Raw genomic sequence first — 27,886 nt, 5'->3', positions numbered from 1 at the left:
ATAATAGTAACTAATGGAATTGAATTGTTTCTATTTATTAATTTATTAAATTTTCTTTCATATTATATGTTGTTCTTTAGGTAAGATTAGACTCTTGCTAGCACAACCATCTTGGCAATTTTGAAATCACTAAAGGCTAAATAATAATAATAATAATAATAATAATAATAATAATAATAATAATAATAATAATAATAATAATAATAATAATAATAATAATAATAGTAATAAAAGCAAAGTCACCTCCGTACAGACCATGAAGACCCTTGGAGGAGTGGAAGGTAAAGGCTTCCACCATTGTTAACCTCGGCACATAATGGGGTGGAGTGGTTAGCCCTACGCCCGGCCGCCTTTGCCCCCAGGAATTAACCTGGTACTCATTTTTGGTGTAGGCTGAGTGAACCTCAGGGCCATATGCACCTCCGGAAGTGGAAATCTCGTTTCTTAAATTTTACGACTTCCTGACGGGGATTCGAACCCACGTCCTTCCGGGCGAACCGAGCACGCCTTTACCGCCTCGGCCAGGCAGCCCCTAATAATAGTAATAATAATAATAATAATTATAGTATATAGTAATAATAATAATTATTATTATTATTATTATTATTATCATCATCATCATCATCATCATCATCATCACCACCACCATCATCATCCTTTACATCAGTACAGTCAGCTTTGGACAACAGTTACACAAGCTACCTGCCTCTCTTTTTTAGGCTTTTACCTTTTTGTTTTCATTGTAACCAAAGTTTTTTCAACCTCATGCTCCTTTTCGGCCATTCTTCCACTGAGATGTTCCACGGTTTAGCAGGTTCTTTCTCTGGATCATCCCTCAACCCCACAACTTTCTTCCTAAAGATGGTCCTCTCCATTATGTCCTTTGGTCTTATATCATTTACCCGCACATCTTTGTGTACCTCCTTCAGCCAGTGGTTCCACTTTTCCTCAAGAATGAGCAGTTTGTGCACCAATTTCTCCGGGTTCATTCTCTTCAAGTGACCATAAAAGGTTAACCTTTGTTTCTTCATAACAGTGGTGATCTTTTTGACTCCTGCATACAGTTCCTTGTTTGACCTCAGCTGGAAGACAAAATCCTCAGACACATTCTTAGGACCCAAAATCTTTCTGAGAAACTTCCTTTCCCTTTTTTCAATTGACACATCTTCCATTTTTGTTTTTAAAAAAAATACCCAAAGTCATCTCCGTACAAGCCATGAAGGCCCATAGAGGGGTGAAAATTAGTGGCTTCCACCATCCATAACCTCAGCACTTGGTGGGGTAGAGTGGTTAGCTCTATACCCAGCCACCTTTGCCACCAGAAATTCACCTGGTACTCAGTTTTGATGCAGGCTGAGAGTGAATCTTATGGCCATGTGCACCTCCAGAAGTGGAAGTCTCCTTTGTTAAATTTTTCAATTTTCTAGACATGTCTATAAGTACGGGCCATGGAAGCAGCAATGGCAACATTTTCAACTTTCTGATGGGGAATCGTACCTACGTCCTTCCATGTGAACCGAGCACGCCTTTACCGCCTTGGTCAGGCAGCCCCCTTCCATTTTTGCGACTGTTTATTATTCTGTTAATTGTGTCTATCATCTACTGTTTTGTAAGATAATTTCATACTGAAGAAATATTTATCGTCAGTTTTGTTTCACTCTCCTCATACTGTATACTTCAAAATGTCATATTTCTAAAAGAAGACAACTGCTATAGAAATTTAGTGAAGATCTTTTTTTGGCGTCTTGATCATCAGAAAAGCTTTGATAATGGTCTTATGAACCAAGTGTAAGCAACTAAGAATTGAATTCAAGTTTTATATGTTTGATAGACTGATGATGATGATGATGATGATGATGATGTAGATTATGATGATGGAATTACTTCTGTTTACTCATATTAATATATTTTTCTTTGGGATTATTTGTTGTTCTTGAGTTATCTTTTAAACAACCATTACTCATAATTACTACCAGGCTGTTGATCCTTGCGATTTAGAATTTTTTAAATAGAGAACTCCTTATGCAGGTAACTGTATCTACCATTACAAACAATGGAAGTAGTCCAGATATAATTTACCTTCTTATATGCACGTTATATTTGATGAAGACTTTGCTCTTTTTTACTTTTATGAATCCCATTTTGAGAAAAATCTAGACTTTTTCTTATTGAAGAAATGTAGAGTATATAGTAAAGTCATTCCCAGATCTAGTATCTAAATTCTGTTCTGTATATCTGCCATATTTGCTTAAGTAAGGTTTCCTTCTTTCTCATCTTTTAAGTTCTATCCATTTACCTCATAAAGAGAATTTGATATCTCAGATATTATTTGATAAGTTAGTGCACTATTAATAATAATGTTCTATTGTTTAGGGAGATCTGGAATCGTTTCCTTGAGTTTGAGTCAAACATAGGTGATTTGGCCAGCATCGTCAAGGTGGAAAAACGGCGGAGTGCTGTTTTGGGACAGGTATGTTATAATTTATTTTACTGGTCTTATTTGTGTAATTACTGTTAATTTAAAAACGACTTCCTATACACTGCAAAACTGTCTTTGATACATTTTCTAAAGCAGCCTGCCTGGTGACCGTGATCGTTGAAGCACCAAATCTTTATGATCTACCGAGCAAGTTGGTTGTGCAGTATGGGCCTTTAAGCTGTAAGCTTGAATTTGAGAAATGGTAGGTTTGAACCCTACCATCAGCAGCCCTGATGATGGTTTTCTGTTTTCCCATTTTGACACCAAGTCAGTTTGGATTATAAAATTTTTACCATCAACATGTTATCCAGTAGGGTAGGAGAGATGGTAGTATACAATTCTTAACTACTATATGGAGTGCTGAAAGTGTGTGTTGAATTCTAGACCTCTCCACAGTGTTAGTGTAGAGTGAGGGCATACAACATTGTAATTCATCCATTAAGCCTTGAGCAGACCCCTTAGTTACAATAGTAACTAACTTATCTCGTGATGGTCCACCTTTTCAGTACTCTGTTATGCAATGTTTACATTACATTTCTAATCTAGGAAATAGTTTCAGCCTTGGCTGGCCATCATCATCAGCCATAATACTAAACTGTACGAACACATCTAATGACTAAAAATGTATGAACATACACAAATGACATAAAGGTATTAAAAGCATCTGAGGTGAACTATGTGCACAACACTTAAAATATATGATGAATTTAAAATAAAGCTCTAAAATCCTTAGATACATTGCATCATGTTAAAATGTTTCATTAGTGCTTCCTGTTAAAATATCTCGAGAAACACTGAAAAGTGCCTCTGTTGTAAATTGTGAATGGTTGAGCACACGAAGATATGATTAAATAGCTGGCACATTCTTAGATTGCTGCTGGTAGAGATTCACAGTTCAATGCGGTGTCCATTAAGTTAACCTTTCATCGCGGCATGTGGTGCGTGATCTACAACAGTACCGTATTCAATAATATCTGCTACTGGGCTCTCTATGTGGATGATGTTCTGGCTATATTAAATCAGACCTTGGAAATGTGGCCTATACCCTATCCAGTTTAAACGCCCTAGATCCGCATATCAATTTTACACTGGAATGTGAATCCCGACAGAATTTAAATTATTTAGATTTAAGTATTACTAGACATCCCAACCGGCTATCTTATCGTATCTTTAGAAAACCAACTCAAACGGTTTGTACAATCCAAAATGATTCTCTCCATCCCCAATCCCATAAAAAGGCAGCATACTATATTATAGTAAATAGAGCATTCACCATCCCCTTATCCAAAAGAGACCTTCAAAATGAACTAAATGTTATACGATCAATAGCAAAATCAAGCGGGTGTAATACACAATTTATCAATAAAATCATCAACACAACTAAAAGACATCAAATTTCTACTTTAACCAGAGAATCAATAGACAAAAAAGTATTCCTCCTTATGTTCAATAATATAAACATATACCAAATTACTAATATTTTCAAGAAACATAACCAACAAATAACTTTTAAAACTAATAATAGTCTAACAATTTTTCCAGTTTCTTTAATACACATACTATCAACCAGACTAATAAATTTTCTCAATCAGGTGTACAAACTACAATGCAATAGCTGTGAAAGTACATATATAGGACAAACAGGATGTGATACTGATGCTTGTTGTTTAAAGGGACCTAACATCAAAGGTCATCGGCCCCTAAACAGGATGTAGTTTTTCAATAAGATACATGGAATATGTCAATGCTTCAAAATACAATCGTTTCTCTGCCATGGCACAACACGACAGACTTAAAACATAATTTTACGTCAATTAACCAAGATTTGAGCATATTGAAAGTGGATAAGAAGGGCACCATGCTCAACATACATTCATTTAGAACACTACTTTAACCCTTACCATAATATTAATGAAATAAATTTAAAAAACCTGCCAGAATGAAGAGGTTTTGGGAAAGGAAGAAGATGATGCAAGCTAAATCTTCAGTTAATTCTTTGTTAACGTAAATGTATTTGGATTTGATTTAAGTGCTCCAATGTGGGCGTAAACTATGTAAATAAATAATAAATTAAAAACCTAATATTTTGTTCGATATAATCATTCCGTCCGCCTCTGTGGTGTAGTGGTTAGCGTGATTAGCTGCCACCCCCAGAGGTCCGGGTTCGATTCCTGGCTCTGCCACGAAATTTGAAAAGTGGTACGAGGGCTGGAACGGGGTCCACTCAGCCTCGGGAGGTCAACTGAGTAGAGGTGGGTTCGATTCCCACCTCACCCATCCTGGAAGTGGTTTTCCGTGGTTTCCCACTTCTCCTCCAGGCAAATGCCGGGATGGTACCTAACTTAAGGCCACGGCCGCTTCCTTCCCTCTTCCTTGTCTATCCCTTCCAATCTTCCTCATCCCCCACAAGGCCCTGTTCAGCATAGTAGGTGAGGCCGCCTGGGCGAGGTACTGGTCATTCTCCCCAGTTGTATCCCCCGACCAAAAGTCTGAAGCTCCAAGACACTGCTCTTGAGGCGGTAGAGGTGGGATCCCTCGCTGAGTCCGAGGGAAAAACCGAACCTGGAGGGTAAACAGATGATGATGATGATAATCATTCCTGTATACGCAAAGTACAAACGGAAAAAAGACATGTTAAGTCCACCAATCAGTTCATCCCTACCTACTCGCCCCCCACCTGCCCCTCCTCTCAAATCCCTCCTCCAACCCGTGCCATCATAATTATACTCCTGCTCCTTTTCAACAGTCAATCTGGTGTTGGTGTCCGTACCAAGTGCACACAATTTACAAGGAACATAGGGATGAGTCTCATATAGCTGTATATTAATTTCAATCTTCTAGCTTCCCTTCTTTTCTCAATAATTTACTTCAAATATTTTATTTTCAGACATTCACTTCAAACCAAATTAAACAATAGATCTGATGAAAAGAAATACTTATTCAAGATATAAATGTTCCCCTTCAAGCTACATATAAACCATTACCCATATTACTATTGAACAAAACATAATTTATAAATCAAGTGGCTCGTCTATACAGATGGGGAATGCCAATTCCCAGATCAACTCAGAAACATTTGGTTGCTGTAGGAGCGATGACATAGTTCGGCACCAACTGCAGCAGTTTTGATGTGTCATTTGGTTTCAATTTGGATGTGTTGTGAGACTTCATCAATGTTTTAAATTTGGATTTTAAATTGAGACATACCAAATTGTTTTCGTTATTATTGGTTGTTTGTGAGCATATGTTTTCCAATTGGATCGTGGCTGAAGATGACACAATGTATGTGGGGTTGAAACTAGTACCAGTTATGTAGGACACTTAGGCTAATGGTATTGAATAGGTAGACCCTTTTCTACCCTTTGATAGTGATCAGTTGTCAATATGGACCATAATGTTCATAACTTATGATTTGAAAGCCAACCAGGCAAGAAAAAAGGCTTATTAATACTTAGGCCTAAAAACTAAGATCGCCAAAATTGGAAAAGATATTAACTTTCTCAAGCACTACATAACCAATAATCTAACAACTAATTTTCTTAAATTTATTCTTTAAAAAACACAGATCTATGAACCAGATAAATAATATTAAACTTAAAATCAATAAAATATGGAGAGAAACAGATTGATCATGTAGCAGTATCCAGGAGAGCGATTAAAGGAAATAATGAACGTTAAAGTGCAGAGGGGTGCCCAGTTTGATTCAGATCATTACCTCTCCAAGATCAAAATAAATTTCATTCCTCTCATAATGCCCTGAAACCAGGAAACAGAATTTATAAATACAACCTTAGAAAGTTAAAAATCAATCAAAATGTCGTAGAACAATACCACCAGCAACTGACATTTGAATCTCATAAATAGATGGTCATCGCCTCCAAGATCCAACAAGTAGCTAATACTGCAATCCTGACAGCTAAGAAGAGAAAGCATAGATGGTGGAATGAGGTCTCTGATGAAGTGCTGACCCAAATGCCTGGAAAAAGTGGAACTCGACATGAAGATCTGAAGATTTTGATGTGTTCTGTGAAGCTCGAAAAGAAGCAGCCAGAACTTTCTGAAGGGCCAAGCGACTATATGAGAAACAGCAGTTAGAATAGATCGATCAGGATTTCTGAAAAAACAATTCCAGAGACTTCTATCAATCATTCAAGACTAATTTGAGAGGGTACCAAGCCCTCAGCCTTTGTTTTAGAAATGAAAATGGAAAGCTTGGTTTGACCAACAAAGAAAACTGTACGATCATGTCACGGTACTTTGAAAACCTTCTTAATTGTGATGAACTAAAAGAAAGATTCCCTGTATTCGACCCGATCCACAAACTACCCAACTCACCCCCTCCTTGTAAAGAGGAGATCAAACAGATTGTAAACAGCTTAAAAAGTAATAAGGCAGCTGGTGAATGATGAAACTCTAGATGTACTAGTCAAGCTTTTTGAAGATATCTGGAGAATTGGATGATACCAACTGAATGGCTGTCAGCACTAATCCACCCTCTGCACAAGAAAGGTGATAATAATAATGTCAACAACTATAGGGGCATATCATTAGTATCTGTTCCTTATTGTTTCTTATAAGATTCTCTGCAAAGCTGTTCAGAACAGAATAGAAGCTCACCTTGACCAACAGATTGGGAATACCAGGATGGCTTCAGAAAAAGCCGTTCGTGTCCAGAAAATATCTTTAACCTGAAGAGCATCATCAGGTACAAGAAGACAGGAGGACACAGCTACGTAGTTGTGTTTGTTGACTTTCAGAAACCATATGACTCCATTGACCGCGAGTCATTAATGAATATTTTGGAAGAGTTTGGAGTGGACGATACATCAAGAAATTTGATCAAACAAACTCTAACCAACAAAGTGTCGAAAGTAAAATTTATGGGTGAGATCTCAGAACCTTTTACAATAAGAACGGGTGTCAGATAGGGAGATGGACTATCCCCACTCCTCTTCAACTGTGTTTTGGAAAAAGTCTTTCGAGAGTGGAGGAAGTTGTTAGACCAAGAAGAAACAAAGGAAGATCAGTTCAGACTTGATCTTAAGCACAACTGCCTGACCTTTGCAGATGATCTGGCCATTTTTGCTAACAACATAGATTCAGCAGTCAACAAGATCAATAGGCTGTCAGATGTTGCTGAAAAGGTAGGACTCCAGATTTCTATTCTGAAGACAAAATATATGACAGACATCTGTGATGGACCTGAATGGATGATCACTAATCTTGGAGAAATCGGTTGAGTCAAGAATTTCAGATATCTTGATGAAGTCATCCAGCAGAATGGATTAGAAGAGGAATCAATCAATGTCAGGATAAGGAAGTTAGACCAGGCATACCAAATGACAAAGAATATCTATAATAAAATGTCTATGAGTATAGGGGCCAAGTTCCGACACTATAACACCGTTGTAAAACCTGAGGGATTATATGCATCTGAAACTTTGACCTTAAGTAGAAAAGGTCAAGCTGACCAGCTGGAAAAAAGAAAGCATAGGATACTAAGAAAAATACTAGGTAATAGATGGGTTGATGGACAATGGCGAATGAGACCAAATGAGGATTTGTACAGCAAGACAGAACCTCTCACAGCGTCAATTAAGAAGAGACGGCTACTATTTTACGACCATCTCTTGAGGATGACTGATGATCGACTAACAAAAAGAATATGGAATTTTATTCAATCTAAGGCAACAAGGCTGAGATGGTTCCAGGAATGTGAAAAAGATCTGAGGCAGATTGGTATTTCAGACCAAGAAATTCCTGACAGGAGTGCATTCAGGAAGTTGGTGAACAACTATCAAGGTTTCAAAATGGCATCAACTTCCAGGAGATGGAGAGGACCTTTGTCTGAAGAGCATAAACAGGCACTCGTTGCTGGGCTCAGAAGATATTGGCAGGAAGTCAAAGCCGGAACAAGAGCAAGACCTAGACACTAAAATGAAGTTGGTTGTTACCACGCAGTCCATAGAGGCTCAACTCGATGTATTAAAAAACCAAAAGGATCAAAAACGAAATAAAATTTTTATACAGAAAGAAAACACACCTTAATGAAGCTATATAAGACTCAGTAGCTAAAAACCTTTCCAAACCCCAATGGGATTTCTTTTAAACAACGGTCAACCAAAAACTAGAAATTATTCTGAAACATAAGCAACAAGTTTTTAGATATTAAACTGCATAGACTGAAAAATACAGCCCACAATCGAAGACATAGTGTCAAAGTGCAACATTTGAACACCGACACCATACACAATTTCTATCCACCTATCATTAACTTAACTGATGTAACACTGAATGAAGAAGCATCCAAAATGTTGATTAGGAACCCAAAACACAACTGACCAAATGCATCCCATCTTAATGACATCATTACAACAGTGACAGAATCAGAATTAGCAATTACCAAACTTCCTAGCGATCAACAAAAGGAGGTTAGGTTTAAAGTTAGGAAGAAATTACATAATATTATTAAACTACAAAAATCCATTTTAAAAAAGGTGATAGGTCAGATCTTAGTAACTATCAGGGAATTTTTTTGCTAGATTTCACCTATAAAATTTCCTCTAAGATCCTGTATTCCGGAATCCATCACCAGCTTGATAGTGAATTGGATGAATATCAGGGTGGTTTTCGTCCAGGACAAAGTTGTCCAGATCAAATTATCAGTCTCAAATGGATAAAAAAAAATCAACGCATTAGGAGCAGAATATTTTGTGATCACTTTTGTTGATTTTCAAAAGGCTGATGATACTATCCATCGTGAATCATTCCTATATATCCTTACTGAATTTGGTATACATTGGAAACTTGTTAACCTTATTGCGGTCGTGCTGAGAAACACAATCTAAAGTTAGGTTCAGAAATGAAATATCTGAACCATTTGAAATTCATAATGTCTTTGACAGGGAGATGGATTATCCCCATTGATGTTTAATTGTGAGCTGGAAAAAAAATTATGCATGAATGGAGTAAGGTATGTTCTCCAACTGTTAAGATTCGAAGAAATATTCGACTAAATTGCCTTACATTTGCTGATGATCTGGCGCTATTAGCAAATAGTATAGGCTCCATGCGCTCATGAGAGATATGCTCCACTGAGCTACGAGTGGTGAACATTGTAAGTTAATGTGTTTCACCGCGCACGTATCTGTTGTCGTCTCACCGCATGCTGCCTTCGCCGACTAAATAATAATAACAGTGGAATTTCAGAGTGTTTTATGCTACAACAATTGGCCACATTATTCCAAACTTGCATAAAGTGGTCATGTATTAAATTTACAAGAAAAAGGGCTCGCAGGAAATAGCAACAGTATCTACTAACGCAGCCAACAAAAAGCATATAGTTCTGCCTGAACTTTACGACATTAAAAAATAACAGTCTGAAGACAGCACTGTAAAATGATACTTCTTCTTCTTAATATTTATGGTAGTCCGCTTTCACATTATACCCAGCCACTAGTCGTTTTATCGAGTAAAACCAAAACTGTGAAGAATGATATATTAATTGTAAATGGGGAAGATAAGTAATTAGCTGAGAAAGCATACGTAGGTATCATATGAAAATGAAATTCCACAGCCTGTTTTCAGTCATTCGACCAGCTCAGGAATGGAATGAATGAAGCCCCATCTAGCGGCGAGGATAGAAAGTGTAGCGGCTGCTGAAGCCTGTCGCACTCCTCTGGGGCAATGATTCAAGTAGAGGAACTAGGAAGATTAGCAGGGAAGGTTGGGTTGAAAATATCTTTTGAGAAAACAAAAAATGATGCTGTCCTTTAAAGTTGACACTCCACATATTATATTAAATTATTATTATTGATTTAAGCCCACTAAAGAGCGCTGATGACAAGTTCTTCCTCGATGCTCTTCTTCGTTCCCAATATCTCTTGAGCCCTGCTGATAATTTCTCCTTTCTCTCCTGTGAAAGGGGCTCTGACTTCTAGGGACTCTAGGTGGTGGGGTCCAAGACTGTACCATAGCACAAAATTTGGAATGATCTTCTATATCAATGTCTGAAATCCCAGCCGAATCCAAGTCCTTCTGTACTTCATTAAGCCACAAGCTTCCAGTCTTGTAGCTTTTAACCAAAGGGAAGATCTTCTTGGTAAGCCTGTTGCTGTCCATTCGTTGTACGTGTCCGTAGAACTTAAGCCTCCTACATCGCATGCTGGTATTTGCTGATTCTAACTGTCGATAGAGCTCAGAGTTCGATTTAAGTCTGTAGGTTCCATCTGGGAGCAATCTCGGTCCATGAATTTTCCTGAGGATATGTCTTTTGGCTTTCTCTAGATCATCCATGGTGCTTTTTTTGTTTTTGTTCATCAGGAGGGTCTTGGAGGCGTACAAAAACTGTGATCTGACAACAGTTTTGTAATGACAGATTTTAGCATTTTTCGAAATGCACCTCTTATTATAATGGTTGTGGGATAGTTGGTATGCTGCATTGAGTTTGTTACATCTTTCTAAGATGGATGTACCATCTCTACCATTGGGGTGGACCCATTCACCAAGATAGGGGAAGCGATTGACTCTCCCAATCGTTCCATGTATGGTCGTCAAAGGGGGGTTTCCGGGATGCTGAGCCTCAAAGTATTTGATTTTGTCGTACGATATCTGTAATCCTTCCTTCACCGCTATCTCGTGCAGAGCTTCGATAGCAATGACAGCATCCTTAGAGTTGTTGGTTAGGATTGCAATATCATCTGCGAAAGCTAGGCACCTGATCTCAGTCTTTCAGGTCCTGGCTCCAATGGCAACTGGTTTCATTTCTAGACTCCTCAGTGTACATTCCCAGTTCTTGATGACTTTATCAAGCACTAGATTAAACAGAATGGGTGAGAGGCCATCACCCCGTCGTACTCCAGTTTTTATCTTGAAAGTCTGAGATAGTTTCTCCCCTGAACTTCACCTTAGATGTTGTATCTGTAAGAGTCTGTTGGATGAGGGTGCGTGTGTTGTAATCGACACCTTGTTCTTGCAGTACGGAGAAGAGTGTCTGGCGGTCGATGGATTCATAAGCTTTTTTAAAGTCAACGAAAACCACAGCGATGTTCATACTCCTTGCTCGTTTTAGTTGGAGAATGGTTTTTAGGTTGAAGATCTGCTCGGTACAGGACCGTCCACACTGAAATCCTCCTTGATATTAACCAATTGTTCAATCACATTGGCTTTCCACATTGTCCAGTAAAATCCTTGATCGCACTTTGTATGCTAGTGACACCAGAGATATCCCTCGGTAGTTGTTGACATCACTGTCACCTTTCTTATGTAAAGGGTGTGTGATAGCTGATTTCCAGTCATAAGGGATCCTGCCAGTCTCCCAGCAGTCGACCAAGATCTGATGTATGGCCTCTGTGATCATATTTCCATCTGCTTTTACAGCTTCTGCAATGATGCCATCTTCCCCGTGTGCCTTGCAGTTCTTAAGATGTCTGATGGCATTAGCAACTTGCTGCATTGTTGGTGGGTTAGATGCGAGGTGTATCTCTGAAGGATCTTCAACAGGTAATATTGCCGTGGGCTCTTCTCAGTTGAGCAACTGCTCAAAGTAGTTTGCCAAAAGTTCCACGTTCCAGCAGTTACATGTGACCTACTCCCCGTCTCTATTCTTAAAGTGAAGGCATGGTGGTTTATACCCCTACAATTTCTCTTTGAAGGCCCGATAAAAGTTTCTGGTGTTGTACATTTTGAATTCTTCGTCTAACTTATCCAGTCTTGACCGATCGTAAGATCTTTTCACACGTCTGACGGTCTTGCTCGACAGTTTCCGCATCATTCTGAAATTCTCCCAGTCTTCCTTTTGTTTACTCGAGTACCACTTAGTCCAGGATGCGGCGCGCTCATCAACTGCAAGATCGCATTCAGTATTCCACCATCAATTTCATCTCTTCCTTCGAGGTTGTCCAAGGTTATTGGTCGTTTCGTATATGGTGGACTTCAGTTGGTTCCAGTCTTTCATATTTTTTTGCAAGATGTCAGTTGCAAAACGTTCTTTATTCTCTGACAGGAATTGGGGATCAGTCCTTGGTGGAATTGTGGTAGAAGGTATCTTTCGTTTGGGCAGTAATCTGGTCTTTATTTGTGTGAAGAAATGGTCAGAATCAACATTCCAATCTTTACGAACTCTGACATTCATGATGTCTTTCCTGCATTTTACACTGATTGCAACATGATCGATTTGAAATTATCCTATAGCTGCATTTGGTGACTGCCAGGTGGTCTGGTATTTTGCCTTTCTGGGGAAAACTGTAGACATGATCTTCAATTGATATAACCTACACAGTTCAATTAAGCACTTGCCGTTGGTGCTTGTTCGTCTATATGCTGTGTAAGGGCTCAGTATATCTTGGTACCGTCGTTCTTTTCCCAGTTCAGCGTTTGAAGTTGCCTACAAGGATTTTGACATGGTGACCAGGGATCTTACCGATCTTGTCTTCTAGCATCTGCCAGAAACTTCGGACCTTTTCAAGGGTCTTCTTATTGTCATCATTAACTGGAGCTTGTGCATTTACAATAGAGTATCCCTTGTTGCCACATCTTAGAGATAACACAGAGATACGTTCGCTAGCTGATGTAAATCCGATGACAGAATCCGTTATATCATGTCATATTAAAAAGGCTGTACCAAAAACGCTGGAGCCATGTGTGTTCTTAGATGCTGGTTTCCTCTTAATTACTCTATAACCTTCTTACTCAAAAGCCACATCATCAGTAAATCAGATTTCTTGGACTGCTGTTATTGCAATTTTGCACTTATGCAGGATGTCAATCAGTCTCTACTGATCTGCATTTAGGGCAGTCACCCATGTGGCAGATTCCCTATCTGTTGTTTTCCTAGCCTTTTCTTAAACGATCGCAAAGAAATTGGAAAATTATTGAACATCTCCCTTGGTAAGTTATTCCAATCCCTAACTCCCCTTTCTATAAATGAATATTTGCCCCAATTTGTCCTCTTGAATTCCAACTTTATCTTCATATTGTGATCTTTCCTACTTTTAAAGAGACCACTCAAACTTATTCGTCTACTGATGTCCTCCCATGCCATCTCTCCACTGGCAGCTCGGAACATACCACTTACATCATTGTATTGTATTGAACAAGTGGACTTAAAATATTGTAATAATATTTGAGACATACATGCCACTTAATCGAGCAACTCGTCTCCTTTCTCCCAAGTCTTCCCAGCCCAAACTTTGCAACATTTTTGTAATGCTACTCTTTTGTCGGAAATCACCCAGAACTAATTGAGCTGCTTTTCTTTGGATTTTTTCCAGTTCTTGAATCAAGTAATCCTGGTGAGGGTCCCATACACTGGAACCATACTCTAGTTGGGGTCTTACCAGAGACTTAAATGCCCTCTCCTTTACATCCTTACTACAACCCCTAAATACCCTCATAACCATGTGCAGAGATCCGTGCCCTTAACAATCATATTTAGGTGATTACCCCAATGAAGGTTTTTTCTTATATTAACATCTAGGTACTTACAATGATCGCCAAAAGGAACTTTCACCCCATCAACGCAGTAATTAAAACTGAGAGGACTTTTCCTATTTATGAAACTCACAACCTGACTTTTAACCCTGTTTATCACCATACCATTGCCCGTCGTCTATCTCACAACACTATCGAGGTCACCCTGCAGCCGCTCACAACCTTGTAACTTATTTATTACTCTATACAGAATAACATCATCTGCAAACAGCCTTATCTCTGATTCCACTTCTTTACACATATCATTGATATATATAAGAAAACATGTCCGACTCGTTGGCTGAATGGTCAGCATACTGGCCTTCGGTTCCGAGGGTCCCGGGTTCGAATCCCAGCCAGGTCGGGGATTTTAACCTTGATTGGTTAATTCCAGTGGCCCGGGGGCTGGGTGTTTGTGCTGTCCCCAACTTCCCTGCAACTCACACACCACACATTACACTATCATCCACCACAATAACACACAGTTACCTACATATGGCAGATGCCGCCCACCCTCATTGGAGGGTCTGCCTTACAAGGGCTGCACTCGGCTAGAAATAGTCACACGAAATTATTATTATTATAAGAAAACATAAAGGTCCAATAATACTGCCTTGAGGAATTCCCCTCTTAATTACGACAGGGTCAGATAAAGCTTTGCCTACTCTAATTCTGAGAGTTCTATTTTCTAGAAATATAGCCACCCATGCAGTCACTCTTTTTCCTAGTCCAATAGCACTCATTTTTGCCAGTAGTCTTCCATGATCTACCCTATCAAATGCCTTAGATAGGTCAATCGCAATACAGTCCATTTGGCCTCGTGAATCCAGGATATCTGCTATATCTTGCTGAAATCCTACAAGCTGAGCTTCAGTGGAATAACCTTTCCTAAACCCAAACTGCCTTCTGTCAAACCAGTTATTGATTTTGCAAACATGTCTAATATAATCAGAAAGGATGCTTTCCCAAAGCTTACATGCAATGCATGTCAAACTGACTGGCCTGTAATTTTCAGCTATATGTCTATCACCCTTTCCTTTATACACAGGGGCTACTATAGCAACTCTCCATTCATTTGGTATAGCTCCTTCAACCAAACAATAATCAAAGAATTATTTCAGATATGGTACTATATCCCAACCCATTGACTTTAGTATATCCCCAGAAATCTTATCAATTCCAGCTGCTTTTCTAGTTTTCAACTTTTGTATCTTACTGTAAATATCATTGTTATCATAGGTAAATTTTAATACTTCTTTAATATTACTCACCTCCCCTATCTAGACATTATCCTTGTAACCAACAATCTTTACATACTGCTGACTGAATACTTCTGCCTTTTGAAGATCCTCGCATATACACTCCCCTTGTTCATTAATGATTCCTGGAATGTCCTTTTCAGAACCTGTTTCTGCCTTAAAGTGCCTGTGCATACCCTTCCATTTTTCACTAAAATTCGTATGACTACCAATTATGCTTGCCATCATGTTATCCTTAGCTGACTTCTTTGCTAGATTCAGTTTCCTAGTAAGTTCCTTCAATTTCTCCTTACTTCCATAGCCATTTCTAACTTGATTTCTTTCCAACCTGCAGCTCCTTCTTAGTCTCTTTACTTCTCAGTTATAATATAGTGGATCTTTACCATTCCTTACCACCTTTGAAGGAACAAACCTATTTTCACATTCTTCAACAATTGCTTTAAACCAATCCCAGATTCTGTTTAAATTTTATTTACCATTTTCCAGCAATCTCATGCTGATTTTATCAGCCAAATCATACTGCCTAATAGTCCTAATTTTAATACCTTCCCTTCTTTAACATTTATTTTTAACTACGACAAAAACAGCTTCGTGATCACCAATACCATCTATTACTTCAGTTTCTCTATAGAGCTCATCTGGTTTTGCCAGCACCACATCCGAAATATTCTTCCCTCTAGTTGGTTCCATTACTTTCTGAATCAGCTGCCCTTCCCATATTAACTTATTTGCCATTTGTTGTTCGTGCTTCCTGTCGTTCGCATTACCTTCCCAATTGACATTTGGTAAATTGAGATCACCTGCTACTATCACATTCCTTTCCATATCATTTCCAACATAGCTGATTATCTTATGTCGGTCAATTGCTTTTCCGGTCCTACTGAGGGTTTGAATAGTGATGGTTCCAAAGTGTGTGATACTTTTGGTCTCAATAGGTTGGTGGTATTGGGGAACTGTGACTTTCTTCGCACAATGGGGTCAGGCTCCCCAAAATCTGAAGGCCTAAATGTGCCACCACTGGTGACGGGAGATTGGATACTCCCTGAGATAGTGACATCTGCATTGTTGTTTATCATCGTATGCGAACTAGTAAAGAAATTTACTAGGGGTGAAGACTAAATGCCTTCAGGGTTGGCCACTCTGAATCTTATTCAGGAGCGTTGATTACAATGGGGTTGCCACTCCCAAAGGCATTTTAGAGCTACTGCCAGCAATTATTTAGGCCACCCCTTACATGGGGAACAGACGCCCCTGCAGCCGCCCCTGACATGGGAAACAGACGCCGCTGATGCCAAGCATACTCATATTATTCCCTGAGTACTGGGCTGCCTCTTCCGCAATCTCCACCATTCAGAAGTCCATCTTCTCCGCTGTAGATTCCGTTGAGGGCTTCACTCGTAACCCTGAGCGGGACCCTTACCAGATGCTACACACCGGGTCAGTGTGCTCTGGGACTCACATAGGCAGGGCTAACTCTGAAGAGGGCCCCTACCTGCTACCTTTATTATATTAAATAAAACTAAGAAAATCAAAGTTGTAAGTAAATTTAAATATCTTTGTGAAATTGTCACTTGGAATGCTAGTGAAAAAGCATCCATAGGTAATAGAACTCTAAAATTGAGACAAGCACAACAAATTACATGGCCGAGTTACAAAAAACAGTCTCTTTCAGTTAATACAAAATTTCACCATTATAACTCCGTCATCAAACCAGAAACAACGTATGCAATTGAAACATTATTCAAACTAAATACCCAAGCAACAACAGACAAACTGCAGAAAGTAGATAGAAGAATTCTCCGGACAGTTATTAATTAAAATCATCAGGTTGATAGCCAGTGGACACTTTTACCCAATTCAGTAATTTACAAGGAAAGTGAATGAATTATTGACACGATGAGAAAATGGAGGATTGTATTTTTCGGACATATATACTGTTTGCCAAATTTTAGACTCCTAAAACAGGTTTTTGATTTCTTTTGGAATAGTAAAACAAAAAACACTTGGTTTAAGAAATACAAATGGATTTGGATGAATCGAAAGTTACTACAGAGTAAATTGAAAATAGAGAAGAGAAGAAGATTCTAAACAACAAATATACAAAACTACCACTTAAAACATCCAAACGTAAGCAGTATATTATGTCAGCAGAAGAACGGGCTGCAAGAATGTCTAGAATGAAAAAGTTTTGAGAAGAGAAGAAATGATCAGATGTTAAAAAATGAACTTATTTTTTATGTACTTATTTTTTTGGAGATTTTATTGTATAAGGTTGATTTTGGTGCTCTAATGTGAGCGTAAAAGTGTAAGTAAATAAATAAATAAATAAAATAAATAAACAAACTACATAATACCAATTCTCAAACAAATCAGGCCAGCACCATTAATTCATTTTTGAAGCTTAAAGAGAAAATTAAAGAACACAATTTAATTGTAACGAAAGCTATGGTTTCTGTTATAGGGATACTTGCATACTTGTTTTTAATATCAAAAGAGTGCATTGTATGGATAGGTTGAACTTCAAAGATTTTTAATTTTGTCAACTAATTCTAATGTGTTTTTTAATGGATTTGTTGGCTAAAAACCTGTTACTTAAAAGAAAAAACTGTTGTATGTACTGTGAGGGTTTATATAAAATGATTAGTATATAATTAATGAGAGGTCTCGTGGGGACGTCAGCTTTGTGGATCTTGGGTTGTGCTCTAGCTCTGGGGAGTTCTGGGTTCATACTGATTAGTTCAATGCTTACTTTTTCATCTAAGAGGAAAGTTTGACCTTTAAAAATTGTTTTAAGTTCTTTTGAATTTTAGTTGTAGGATCTTTTTTGATAATGGTAAAAGTTTTGTCGGAAAAACAGTTGTTAGTTTTATTAATGTATTCCTCTTTACTCATGATGACGGGGATTTTAATTGCTTCTGGTTAATTCTTCTGGCTTGGGGACTGGGTGTATGTGTCCGTCCCAACACTCTCCTCATCATATTCAGACAACATACCACACTACCAACCACCACAGAAACACGCAATAGTGCTTACATCCCTCCATATAGGGTCGTAGTCAGGACGGGCATCCGGCCATAAAACAGGGTCAAATCCATGTGGGCGATGCAAGGTGTGTGGGGGAAAAGCAGTAGGAAAAGAAGAAGAAGAAGAATGTTCAAAGGGATGTACTTCATCAAGGTACATTGGTGTTTTCTGTCTGCACATCGTCTTCTTCTTCTACTTCTTCTTTATTCCCACACTAAGTGGGATCACTGATGCAGATTAACTTCCTCCAATTTAATTCTGCTGGCATGCGGGGCTGGGTTTATATGTTGACTTCCTCATCATTGCATCCTTATCACGACGCGCAGGTCGCCTACAGGCGTCAATTCAAAAGACCTGCACCTGGCAAGCCGAACTTGTCCTTGGACACTCCCGACACTAAAAGCCATACGGCATTTCATTATTTCCTCCAATTGTTCCTGTCTGCAATCAGGTTTTTCTATAGATTCAGCTCTGTCACATCCTCCTTTATTCAGTCCAACCATCTTCTTTTTGGTCTTCTCTTCCTCCTCTTAGCTGGCACAACCATCTCCATAATCCTCCTTTCTACAGAATTTTCTGTCTTCTTGACATGGCCAAACCACCTCAATATTGTTTACCTAACTTTTGTGCTTAATTCCTCCACACTTTATGTTCCTTTGATTGCCCCATTCCTTACTCTATCCCTCCTTGTCAGTCCACACGAATATCTCAGCATCTTCATCTCTGCATCACGTATCTTTTGCAACAGCCCTCTTATGCGAGGTCAGGTTTCCACTCCATATATGAGTACTGGTCTCACCTACCTTGTAAATTTTCCCTTTCACATTGGCTAGAATCTTCATGTCACAAAACATGCTGAAAGTCCTTCTCAGAGCATTCAACTCAGACTGGATTCCACATGAGATATCACTTCCGAGATCGCTTTTGTCATTCATGGTAGAGCCAAAATATGATTAAAGTTTTTCATCACTGGTATGCTCACTCCTTGTAATGTTATCGATTGCTCATGGCTCACATTGCTCATAAGCTCTGTTTTACTTTTTCTTGGTCTCATACCACTATCCTACAGAGCGTTTCTCCAGTCCTCCAGCAACATTTCCAGTTCATTTTGCGAGGCTGTGTATAATATCACATCAAACATCATCATCCATGATAATGATTATCATCCATGATAATAAGCTTTTATGCTTTTGAAAACAAGGGGAAATTCTTTATGTTTCACAGAGAACTTCCAATTGGAAAGCCAACAGCTAAGCTACTGCACTAATCATGTCCCCCCCTCTCCTTTATTATGAATATTATGATTACCCTCACAGCCACTATCTCACAAAATAAATGTCATAAATGACACTTTCTTGAAGCACTTGTTTACCCTGAGAAACCATTTTCATAGCACCAATGATTGACAGCATCTATTCATGCAGGCTCCTGCAAAATCATCTAAATTCCTTGACATAGCTAGACAAAACTGTCATTTATTGAAATATATTCATTATTTAATCTATCAATACTTTCCCTGTATCAGGGATTGCCAAGTGACGATTATACTACCGAGCAAGTTGGCTGTGCAGCTAGGGGCATGCAGCTGTGGGTTTGCATTCAGGAGATAGTGTGTTTGAACCCCACTGTTGGCAGCCTTGAAGATGGTTTTCCATGGTTTCCCATGGTTTCCCATTTTTACACTAGGCAAATGCTAGGGCTGTACCTTAATTAGGGCCATGGCTGCTTCCTTCCCATTCCCAGCTCTTTCATATCCCATCATCACGATATGTCCTGTCTGTTGGTGCAACATAAAACAACTTATATTTTTAAAAAAAGACAAATACTATATACTTTTAACAGAAAGTACTTTATAGCGACCATGTTAGCATGGTATAACTCATGTTTCCACACCAGCCTATGCTCTTTCTGCCAAGAAATGTGAAATGTTTAACTCTGTAATGGAGATTTTAGATGTCCTGTAAGTAGAACACAATCAGTGGAAATGAATTGGTGTAGCTAGGTGACTTTGAAGAATGAACATCGAACTTTTAGAGCTGTGCTAAACAACATTTAGACTTGTTCAAACTCATTTATAATTTATGAGAGACGAGTCACACTCAGTATTTCAAAGTCAAGACTTGTTCAAAGTTTCCTGCTTGATTAATTTGGTCAGTGAGTATGTGAAAGAATCAAACTCAAAAAGACACTCAACTTCTCTGAACAAATGAGTCCACCTGACTGTCCATGCGGTCTGATCACAATGACAAGAAACTAGTCTGGAGCCATCACTATATATAACACTCATAATGCATACACGTGATGATGAAGAAGAAGAAGAGGAAGAAGAAGAAGCAACTCTGAGTTTGATCATCGACTGAATGAGTGAAGTGGTATTGATTTTCAAGAGTAGACTGACACATACAGCTCACTGTTCAAATATCGTCCACTTTGACTGAGCAGCAGTGAGTCTGATTCACATCTGTCCAGACTCGTTCATTTACAAGTCTCACTCTATTTGTTCTAGCAGCAGACCTGTTCTCTAAGTAGTAGAAGTGGAGAGATATAATCTGAGAGAATTAGTTCTGACTCACTCATTGCATGGCTCTACAAACTTCTCAACAGGGTCAAGTCTAAAGCTTATATTCTCTTGCTTTTTTGTATTTGCCGTTGTCCATGATTCACTTCCATACAGTGCCATACTCCACATATAAGTCTTTTGAAACATTGGCACCAACCTTCAGTCCAATAATATTGACATCTCTTTGAATGTACTTGATAGACATTTGATGCAGTAGCATTCCATGCCACCCCATCCTAGGCTAACTACTTTAGTATACATCTACTCTAATCTGTTTGTCATACTTATATCTTGGCTTGCCCTTATATTCTTACCCCCTGCACTTTCCTCCAAAATCAATTGAACTAATCATGGGTGTCCCAGGATGTGTCTAGTTGATCTTTACCTTCTCCTGGTTAAATTTGGCCAAATCATTCTCCTCTCACCAACTTGATTCAGTATCCTGTAATCTGTTATTGATTCTACCCAACTCGCCTTCAGCATTCTTTTGTAACGCTACATCTCTAAAGCTTATATTCTCTTTCTTTCTTTTTTTTTTTTTGTATTAACCATTGTCCATGATTTACTTCCATTCAATGCCATATTCCACATATATCTTTTGAAACACTGTCCTATTGAGTTGTATTAACACACGTACAATTAATATGAAGAATATCATCATCGAGTTGTAATTATTGACCCATATTCAGTTGTTCTCCACAATATATAAATATTTTTAAATACACTTTGTATAAATGTTGATATATTTAAGAAAAAAACAGATACCTCCCCAAAAGTGTTTATTTCAGTTCTGTAGAATCTTGTCTCATAAACTGCAAAATTGAAAGTTGCAAGAATGTGGTATTTGCTGATATTCAGTGTTCATGCTGTAGAAATTCCTTGCTTCTGGAACACTTTTGAAATGACAGTCATTATTGTTCTAGCTTTATAAAAAAGGATTGATATTTAAATTCTGGTGCGTTAGAATCATTTGAGTCATATGCGCGAACAAATGTCTTTGTTACATTTTGTGGCATTTGAGATATTCACGGAACAAACATCTTTGATGTGTCCTGGATTCATATTTGCAGGTAATTTGAGCATATCTCAACAGATGGCTATACTACTCCGGAAATCATGAAGCGATTGCACTTCAAAAATAATGGAACAAAAGTCTGTTGCATCGTTTCCCGTATGAGTGCTGCGACAATGTTATGAAGTGAATGCAATGTAATGAACATATTCGAGTCAGGAGATTGTTCTGGTGTTTTCAGTAGTATATTACTAAGCTTATTTAGTTTCTTATTGACATAGTAATGATGCAATCAGACAATAGTAGTGATCGTAATGTACTGTTGTCCCCAAGCTATATACACAAGCTGACAAAAAACAGATGCAAAGACAGGAAAAGTGATCTCAGTGAGTGGAAAGATATCATATGAAAACAATTAAGGTATAGTGAAAAAGCTTGCACCAGTAAAACAGTTAAGAATGTAGAAGAAGGTCAGAAACCAACAGATAATTTTGATTGTAAATGTAAAAGACCTGCGTGTAAAGAATTGAGTTGTAAATTAAAACTGTCCTATTTCCTAGAATTTTATAAATTATCTTATGATGAACAGGCCCTTTATTTAATGAAATGTGTTAACCTAGAGGAACCTAATAGATGAAAGTAAGGACTAACATGCAACTTCTCGGGGGGGGGGGTCACATTTCATTACAAATGAGGCTCTCTGCAAGTTTGTAAAATTACCCTTATGTACACATTTTCAAATTCACACAGATGTATCCTGACTCTCCAGAGAAATATGAAAGTCAGGGTCAGTGCCCCTAAGGACCAGAGGGGCAAGCACTTCAATCATCCTCACTCAATTAATGATGAAATCAAAAACCATGTGACAGAACATATGAACAGCTTCCCTAGACAGCCCTCCATTCCACATGTAAATATTGTGACTTATTATTTAACAAATGACAAGCTGCTGAAACAGAAGAAGAACAGAAGGAAATAAAGAATGGTATTTCTGTATCGGTCGTGTCCATAGTAGCAAGGAAATCCACTTTTTAATTTTCTGTAATGTCTGTCTGTCTGTCTGTCTGTCTGTCTGTCTGTCTGTCTGTCTGTCTGTCTGTCTGTCTGTCTGTCTGTCTGTCTGTCTGTCTGTCTGTCTGTACACGCATCACGAGAAAACGGCTGAAGAGAATTTAATGACAATCGGTATGTAGTGTCCGGGAATAAGTCGCTACAATCTAGGCCATAAATAATAATATTCACGTGGAGAGAAATGGTAGTTTAGGGGAAGGCCTAAAATTGAATTCTCAAATATTTATGTTATTAGTGGTTCTATCTTAATGAAAATCAGTATTCAAAGTCTGGAAATAAGTCGCTACAATCTAGGCAATAAATAATCTTATTCACGCTGAAAGAATTGGTAGTTTAAGGGAAGGTCTAAATTTAAATTCTCAAATTTTTATCTTGAAAATCAGTATGCAAAGTGTGGAAATAAGTTGCTACAATCTTGGCCATAAGTAATTTTATTCACGCTGAGTGGAATGGTAGTTTAGGGGAAGGCCTGAAATTTAAATCTCAAATATCTGTGTTATTAGTGGTCCTGTCGCCAAATACTACATGACTAAAGTTATATAGTATTACATTTCCGATCTTTTATGTCTTATACATTTTACCGTACCGGCTATGATAACAGAGATATTCATGAATTTGGATTTTTGTTGCTAAGTCCATATCAGCGCCAAGTCACGAAAAAATGGGTAAACAGAATTTAATAAAAATCGTTATTTAAAGTCGGGGGATAAGGAACTACAGTCTACGCTATAAATAATTTCGTAAGACACCCTAATATCACAGAGTCGAAAGAAACCTAAATGTGAAGGCCTACAATACAGAAAGCTCATAACATTGAACAACAATAACATTACATTGACCATTGTTTGTTGCAATATGCTTTGTGTCTTCGGTTGCCATTCATGTCCGATAGATGGGATTATTGCTGTATACCGAGTATTTTTTTAAGTTTGCTTTACGTCGCACTGACACAGATAGGTCTTATGGCGACGATGGGATAGGAAAATGGGAGACCACGGAAAACCATCTTTAGGGCTGTCGACAGTGGTTTTCGAACCCACTACCTCACGGATGCAAACTCACAGCTGCGCGCCCATAACCACACGGCCAACTCGCCCGGTCGTACCGAGTATAACAGCCTGTCCAAATATTGGCGGGAAGTAGCTGGGGAGTCAGATAACTTTCTTCTTAAGCATGCCATTCCTTTGGTTCATCAATTTTCTGATACTACTGGTACGTAACAAACTGGTTCATCATAGCATTCGAGCTATTCAATCCCTACCCTGAGGCACTGATTGGAATGAACAGTGTGTATATTTAACGGAACAATGGCAGAGGAGTGTTCACAGCTGTCTGCGGCCTGGTCATTCCAGCACTGGAACTTGACTGTTAGATCAGCATCGTAGTACTGCTAAATGTAATTAATTTCATAATGGAACCGTATTGAAGATGATATATTAAAAATTATAAAATTCTTTGATTTATGTACTATAATTCAATGAGTATATTGTAATGTATTGAATAGGTGGTTGTAAATAAAATAATTTTATAATTTTTAAAAGTTAAAAGTTGGAAAATGTGCGGTTTTTCATTTTGGCGAGTATTTTATATGATAACATTGCTTTTAATCCCTACATTCCTACTGGCGTTTTCATAATGGCCTAAGTTAACTGTAATTAGGGAAACCACAAAGACAGTCTTTCTGAGAATCCCATAGCGAAGTGCGGGTACATCAGCTAGTAAGCATATAAAGCCAAGCACAACAATGGTGAAATTTCCACAAGGAATGAAAATGTAACTGTGCTTTGTGTCGATCTGCTACAAGTTCTGTTCTGCCCTACACTCACCCATTCATCCAAGTACTGTAATACCAATGCCAGCTGTCCACATGCAGTTTTGCTATACACAATGGGATGAAATAAAATAACTTTCTATCTCTGCAATGAAACAAATGAAGCAGTTGGGAAGAGAGGATCGATGGAAATAGCATCATGTTTATTACTGTAAAACACATCATTGAACACTTTCAATCTAGTAGTTCACAGAACAGAAAACTTATTGTGTGGTCCGATTAATGCGTAGGTCAAAATATTAACTGGCTAAATCTTGCACTCTTCAGGAAATTTGTTACCTCAGGACTTTTTGATGGAGTTCATCAAAAATTTATCTGTTCAAAACACAGCTTCCTCCCATATGACAGAGACTTTGCATTAGTTGAAAACCAGAAAATTATTTCTACAGTCCACGTTCCTTCTGAATGGAAGTATGTGATAGGAGAATCTTTTATTTCAAGAAACTTTGAATTTGTAGAGATGGACAGGAATGCCTTCAAAAGTTTTGAACCATTGACCAGGGGCATCATGAAGAATAAAGAACTAAAAATCACAGAGGCTATGAAGATGAGCCTAGTGGCATATACGTAAGAAAATCACACGATACAGTGATATCATTCCAATATTATTCTCTTCTAACACCAGGAAATGTCATAATTGGTGAGACATTTTCAATTTTTGACCTTATTTCATTGTATCCACATGACCTGCCGATTATGAAGGGGAAAAAAAAGGATCTGAAAGATATGGTGAAATACCTGAAGGAGGAGGACCATAGTTTCTATTTAAACCTAAAAACAGCCTAATCAGAGCATAGAAATCAGAGTTTATTCAAGCTTTTCTTTAAAATTACATTATTTTCAGATTATAAACTGCAAGTGAGTTGAAAAATGTAACTTAAAATTTTGCTATTATTTTCTGTATACATCAGTTTGACTATATCTGTGATACATTTTCATATTTTGCTGTTCTTGTGTAACCAGATGATTTTTAGCGATGTAGAAGGGGAGCCTGTCATTATAATTAAAACTCACCAAGTCGATAGTGACATTCAGTAGGAGAAGGGTCTGCAATTATAATCAAAACTCCCCTCATCAACTGTGACTGGCAGTAGGAAAGGGAACTTGCCATTACAACGGAAACTCCCAAACTCCACTGTAACTGGCATTAGTAAATGGAGCCTGCCATTCCAATGAAATCCCTTTCTCAATCTGACTGGCAGTAGGCAAGGGAGCCTCCAATTTTGGTCTAAAATCCTCTACCCGATTGTATCCGTCAGTAGGCATGGATGCCTGCCATTATAAACAATTCCCCAACTAGGTTGTGACTGGTAGTAGGCAAAGTGGTCTGCTGTTATAATCGGAACTCCCCAACTCAAATGTGATTGGCAGTAGGAAAGATGACCTGCCATTATAGTGAGTACTTCTCAGCTTGACTGTGACTGGCAGTAGGAAAGTGTGTCTCTTATTATAATGAAAACACCCCAGTTCGATTGTAACTGGTAGTATGCAAGTGGGCCTGCTGTTATAACGAAAGCACTCCAACTCGATTGTGACTGGCGGTATGCAAGGAGGCTTGCCATTATAATTAAAACTCCCCAACTCAGTTGTGATTGGCATTAGGAAAAAGGGCCTTTCCTTATAATGATAACACCACAACTCAATTTTGACAGGCAGTAGGGAAGGGGCCTGTCATTATAATGAAAATTCCTCAATTGGGATGTGCCTCGAAGTTCAAAAAGGGGGCCTGGCATTGTAAAGAAGACTCCCTAAATCAATAGTGACTGGCAGTAGGCAAGGGGTCCTGTGACTGTACTGAAAACTCTCCAACTTGATTGTGAATGTCAGTAGGCAAGTGATCCTGCCATTATAGTAGAAACTCCTGAACTCCATTGTGAATGGTAGTAGGAAACATGGTCTGCCATTAGCATCAAAACTCCCCAACACACACCTTACATGGAAAACATCGTATGGGGACCTGGCAGTTTTGTCTAGGTATGTCAAGGAATTTAAATGATTTTGCAGGAGCCTGTATGAATAGATGCTGTCAATCATTGGTGCTATCAAAATGGTTTCTCAGAGTAAACAAGTGCTTCAAGAAAGTGTCATTTGACATTTATTTTGTGAGATAGTGGCTGTGAGGGTAATCATAATATTCGTAACAGAGGAGAGAGTGGGACATGATTAGTACAGTAGCTTAGCTGTTGCCTTTCCAATCATGGGCACCCATGTCCGGGGGCAAGGTGGGGAACCCCCCAACCCCCGAGCTCTCAGGGAAAGGAAAAAATCTAATATAGTGAGGTGTTTTTCTTTCAAGAAAAATTTAAAAATCGGTATTACGTAAAAGTGGTAGGGGATACCGTGTGTGGTACTCTACCGTCGAATACAAGTCACCATTCAATTTCCAAAATATTAAAAATTCTACATACCCCCAGGTCTAGCCCTCTCCCCCTACAAACCAGCCTATGGGCACCCATGTTTGCAATTGGAAGTTCTCTGTGAAACATAAAGAATTTCACCTTGTTTTCAAAAGCATAAAAGCTTTTTATCATGGATGATAATCATTATCATGGATGATGATGTTTGATATGATATTATTCACAGCCTTGCAAAATGAACTGGAAATGTTGCTGGAGGACTGGAGAAAAGCTCTGTAGGATAGTGGTATGAGACCAAGAAAAAGTAAAACAGAGCTTATGAGCAGTGTGAGCCATGAGCAATCGATAACATTACAAGGAGTGAGCATACCAGTGATGAAAAACTTCAATTATATTTTGGCTCTACCATGAATGACAAAGGCGATCTCTCATGTGGAATCCAGTCTGAGTTGAATGCTTTGAGAAGGACTTTCAGCATGTTTTGTGACACGAAGATTCTAGCCAATGTGAAAGGGAAAATTTACAAGGTAGGTGAGACCAGTACTCATATATGGAGTGGAAACCTGACCTCGCATAAGAGGGCTGCTGCAAAAGATACGTGATGCAGAGATGAAGATGCTGAGATATTCATGTGGACTGACAAGGAGGGATAGAGTAAGGAATGGGGCAATCAAAGGAACATAAAGTGTGGAGGAATTAAGCACAAAATTTGTATTCAGTGTAGAATATTGTAGTGAAGCATGGGTACATTTGCTAGTAATAATTATAAAGATGTGCAAATTATTGTGTTGAAGTACCAGAAGGAGGAGCACCATAATTACTTT

The 27,886-nt window shown here is 38.4% G+C and overlaps 1 protein-coding gene across 2 annotated transcripts in view; it reads left to right on the top strand.

Moving 5' to 3' along the window:
• su(f) (cleavage stimulation factor subunit su(f)) overlaps positions 1 to 27,886 on the top strand; it is a 455,931-nt gene that overhangs the window by 390,604 nt on the left and 37,441 nt on the right. For both annotated transcript variants that reach the window (XM_067142809.2, XM_067142802.2), the window contains one exon: positions 2,374 to 2,470. In XM_067142809.2, the coding sequence (XP_066998910.2) occupies positions 2,374 to 2,470 (97 nt within the window). The remainder of the gene's footprint in view (positions 1 to 2,373; positions 2,471 to 27,886) is intronic.

Source organism: Anabrus simplex, chromosome 1, assembly GCF_040414725.1.
Source record: "Anabrus simplex isolate iqAnaSimp1 chromosome 1, ASM4041472v1, whole genome shotgun sequence".
NCBI classification, from domain to species: domain Eukaryota; kingdom Metazoa; phylum Arthropoda; class Insecta; order Orthoptera; family Tettigoniidae; genus Anabrus; species Anabrus simplex.
This window is presented reverse-complemented; position numbering and strand designations above follow the sequence as displayed.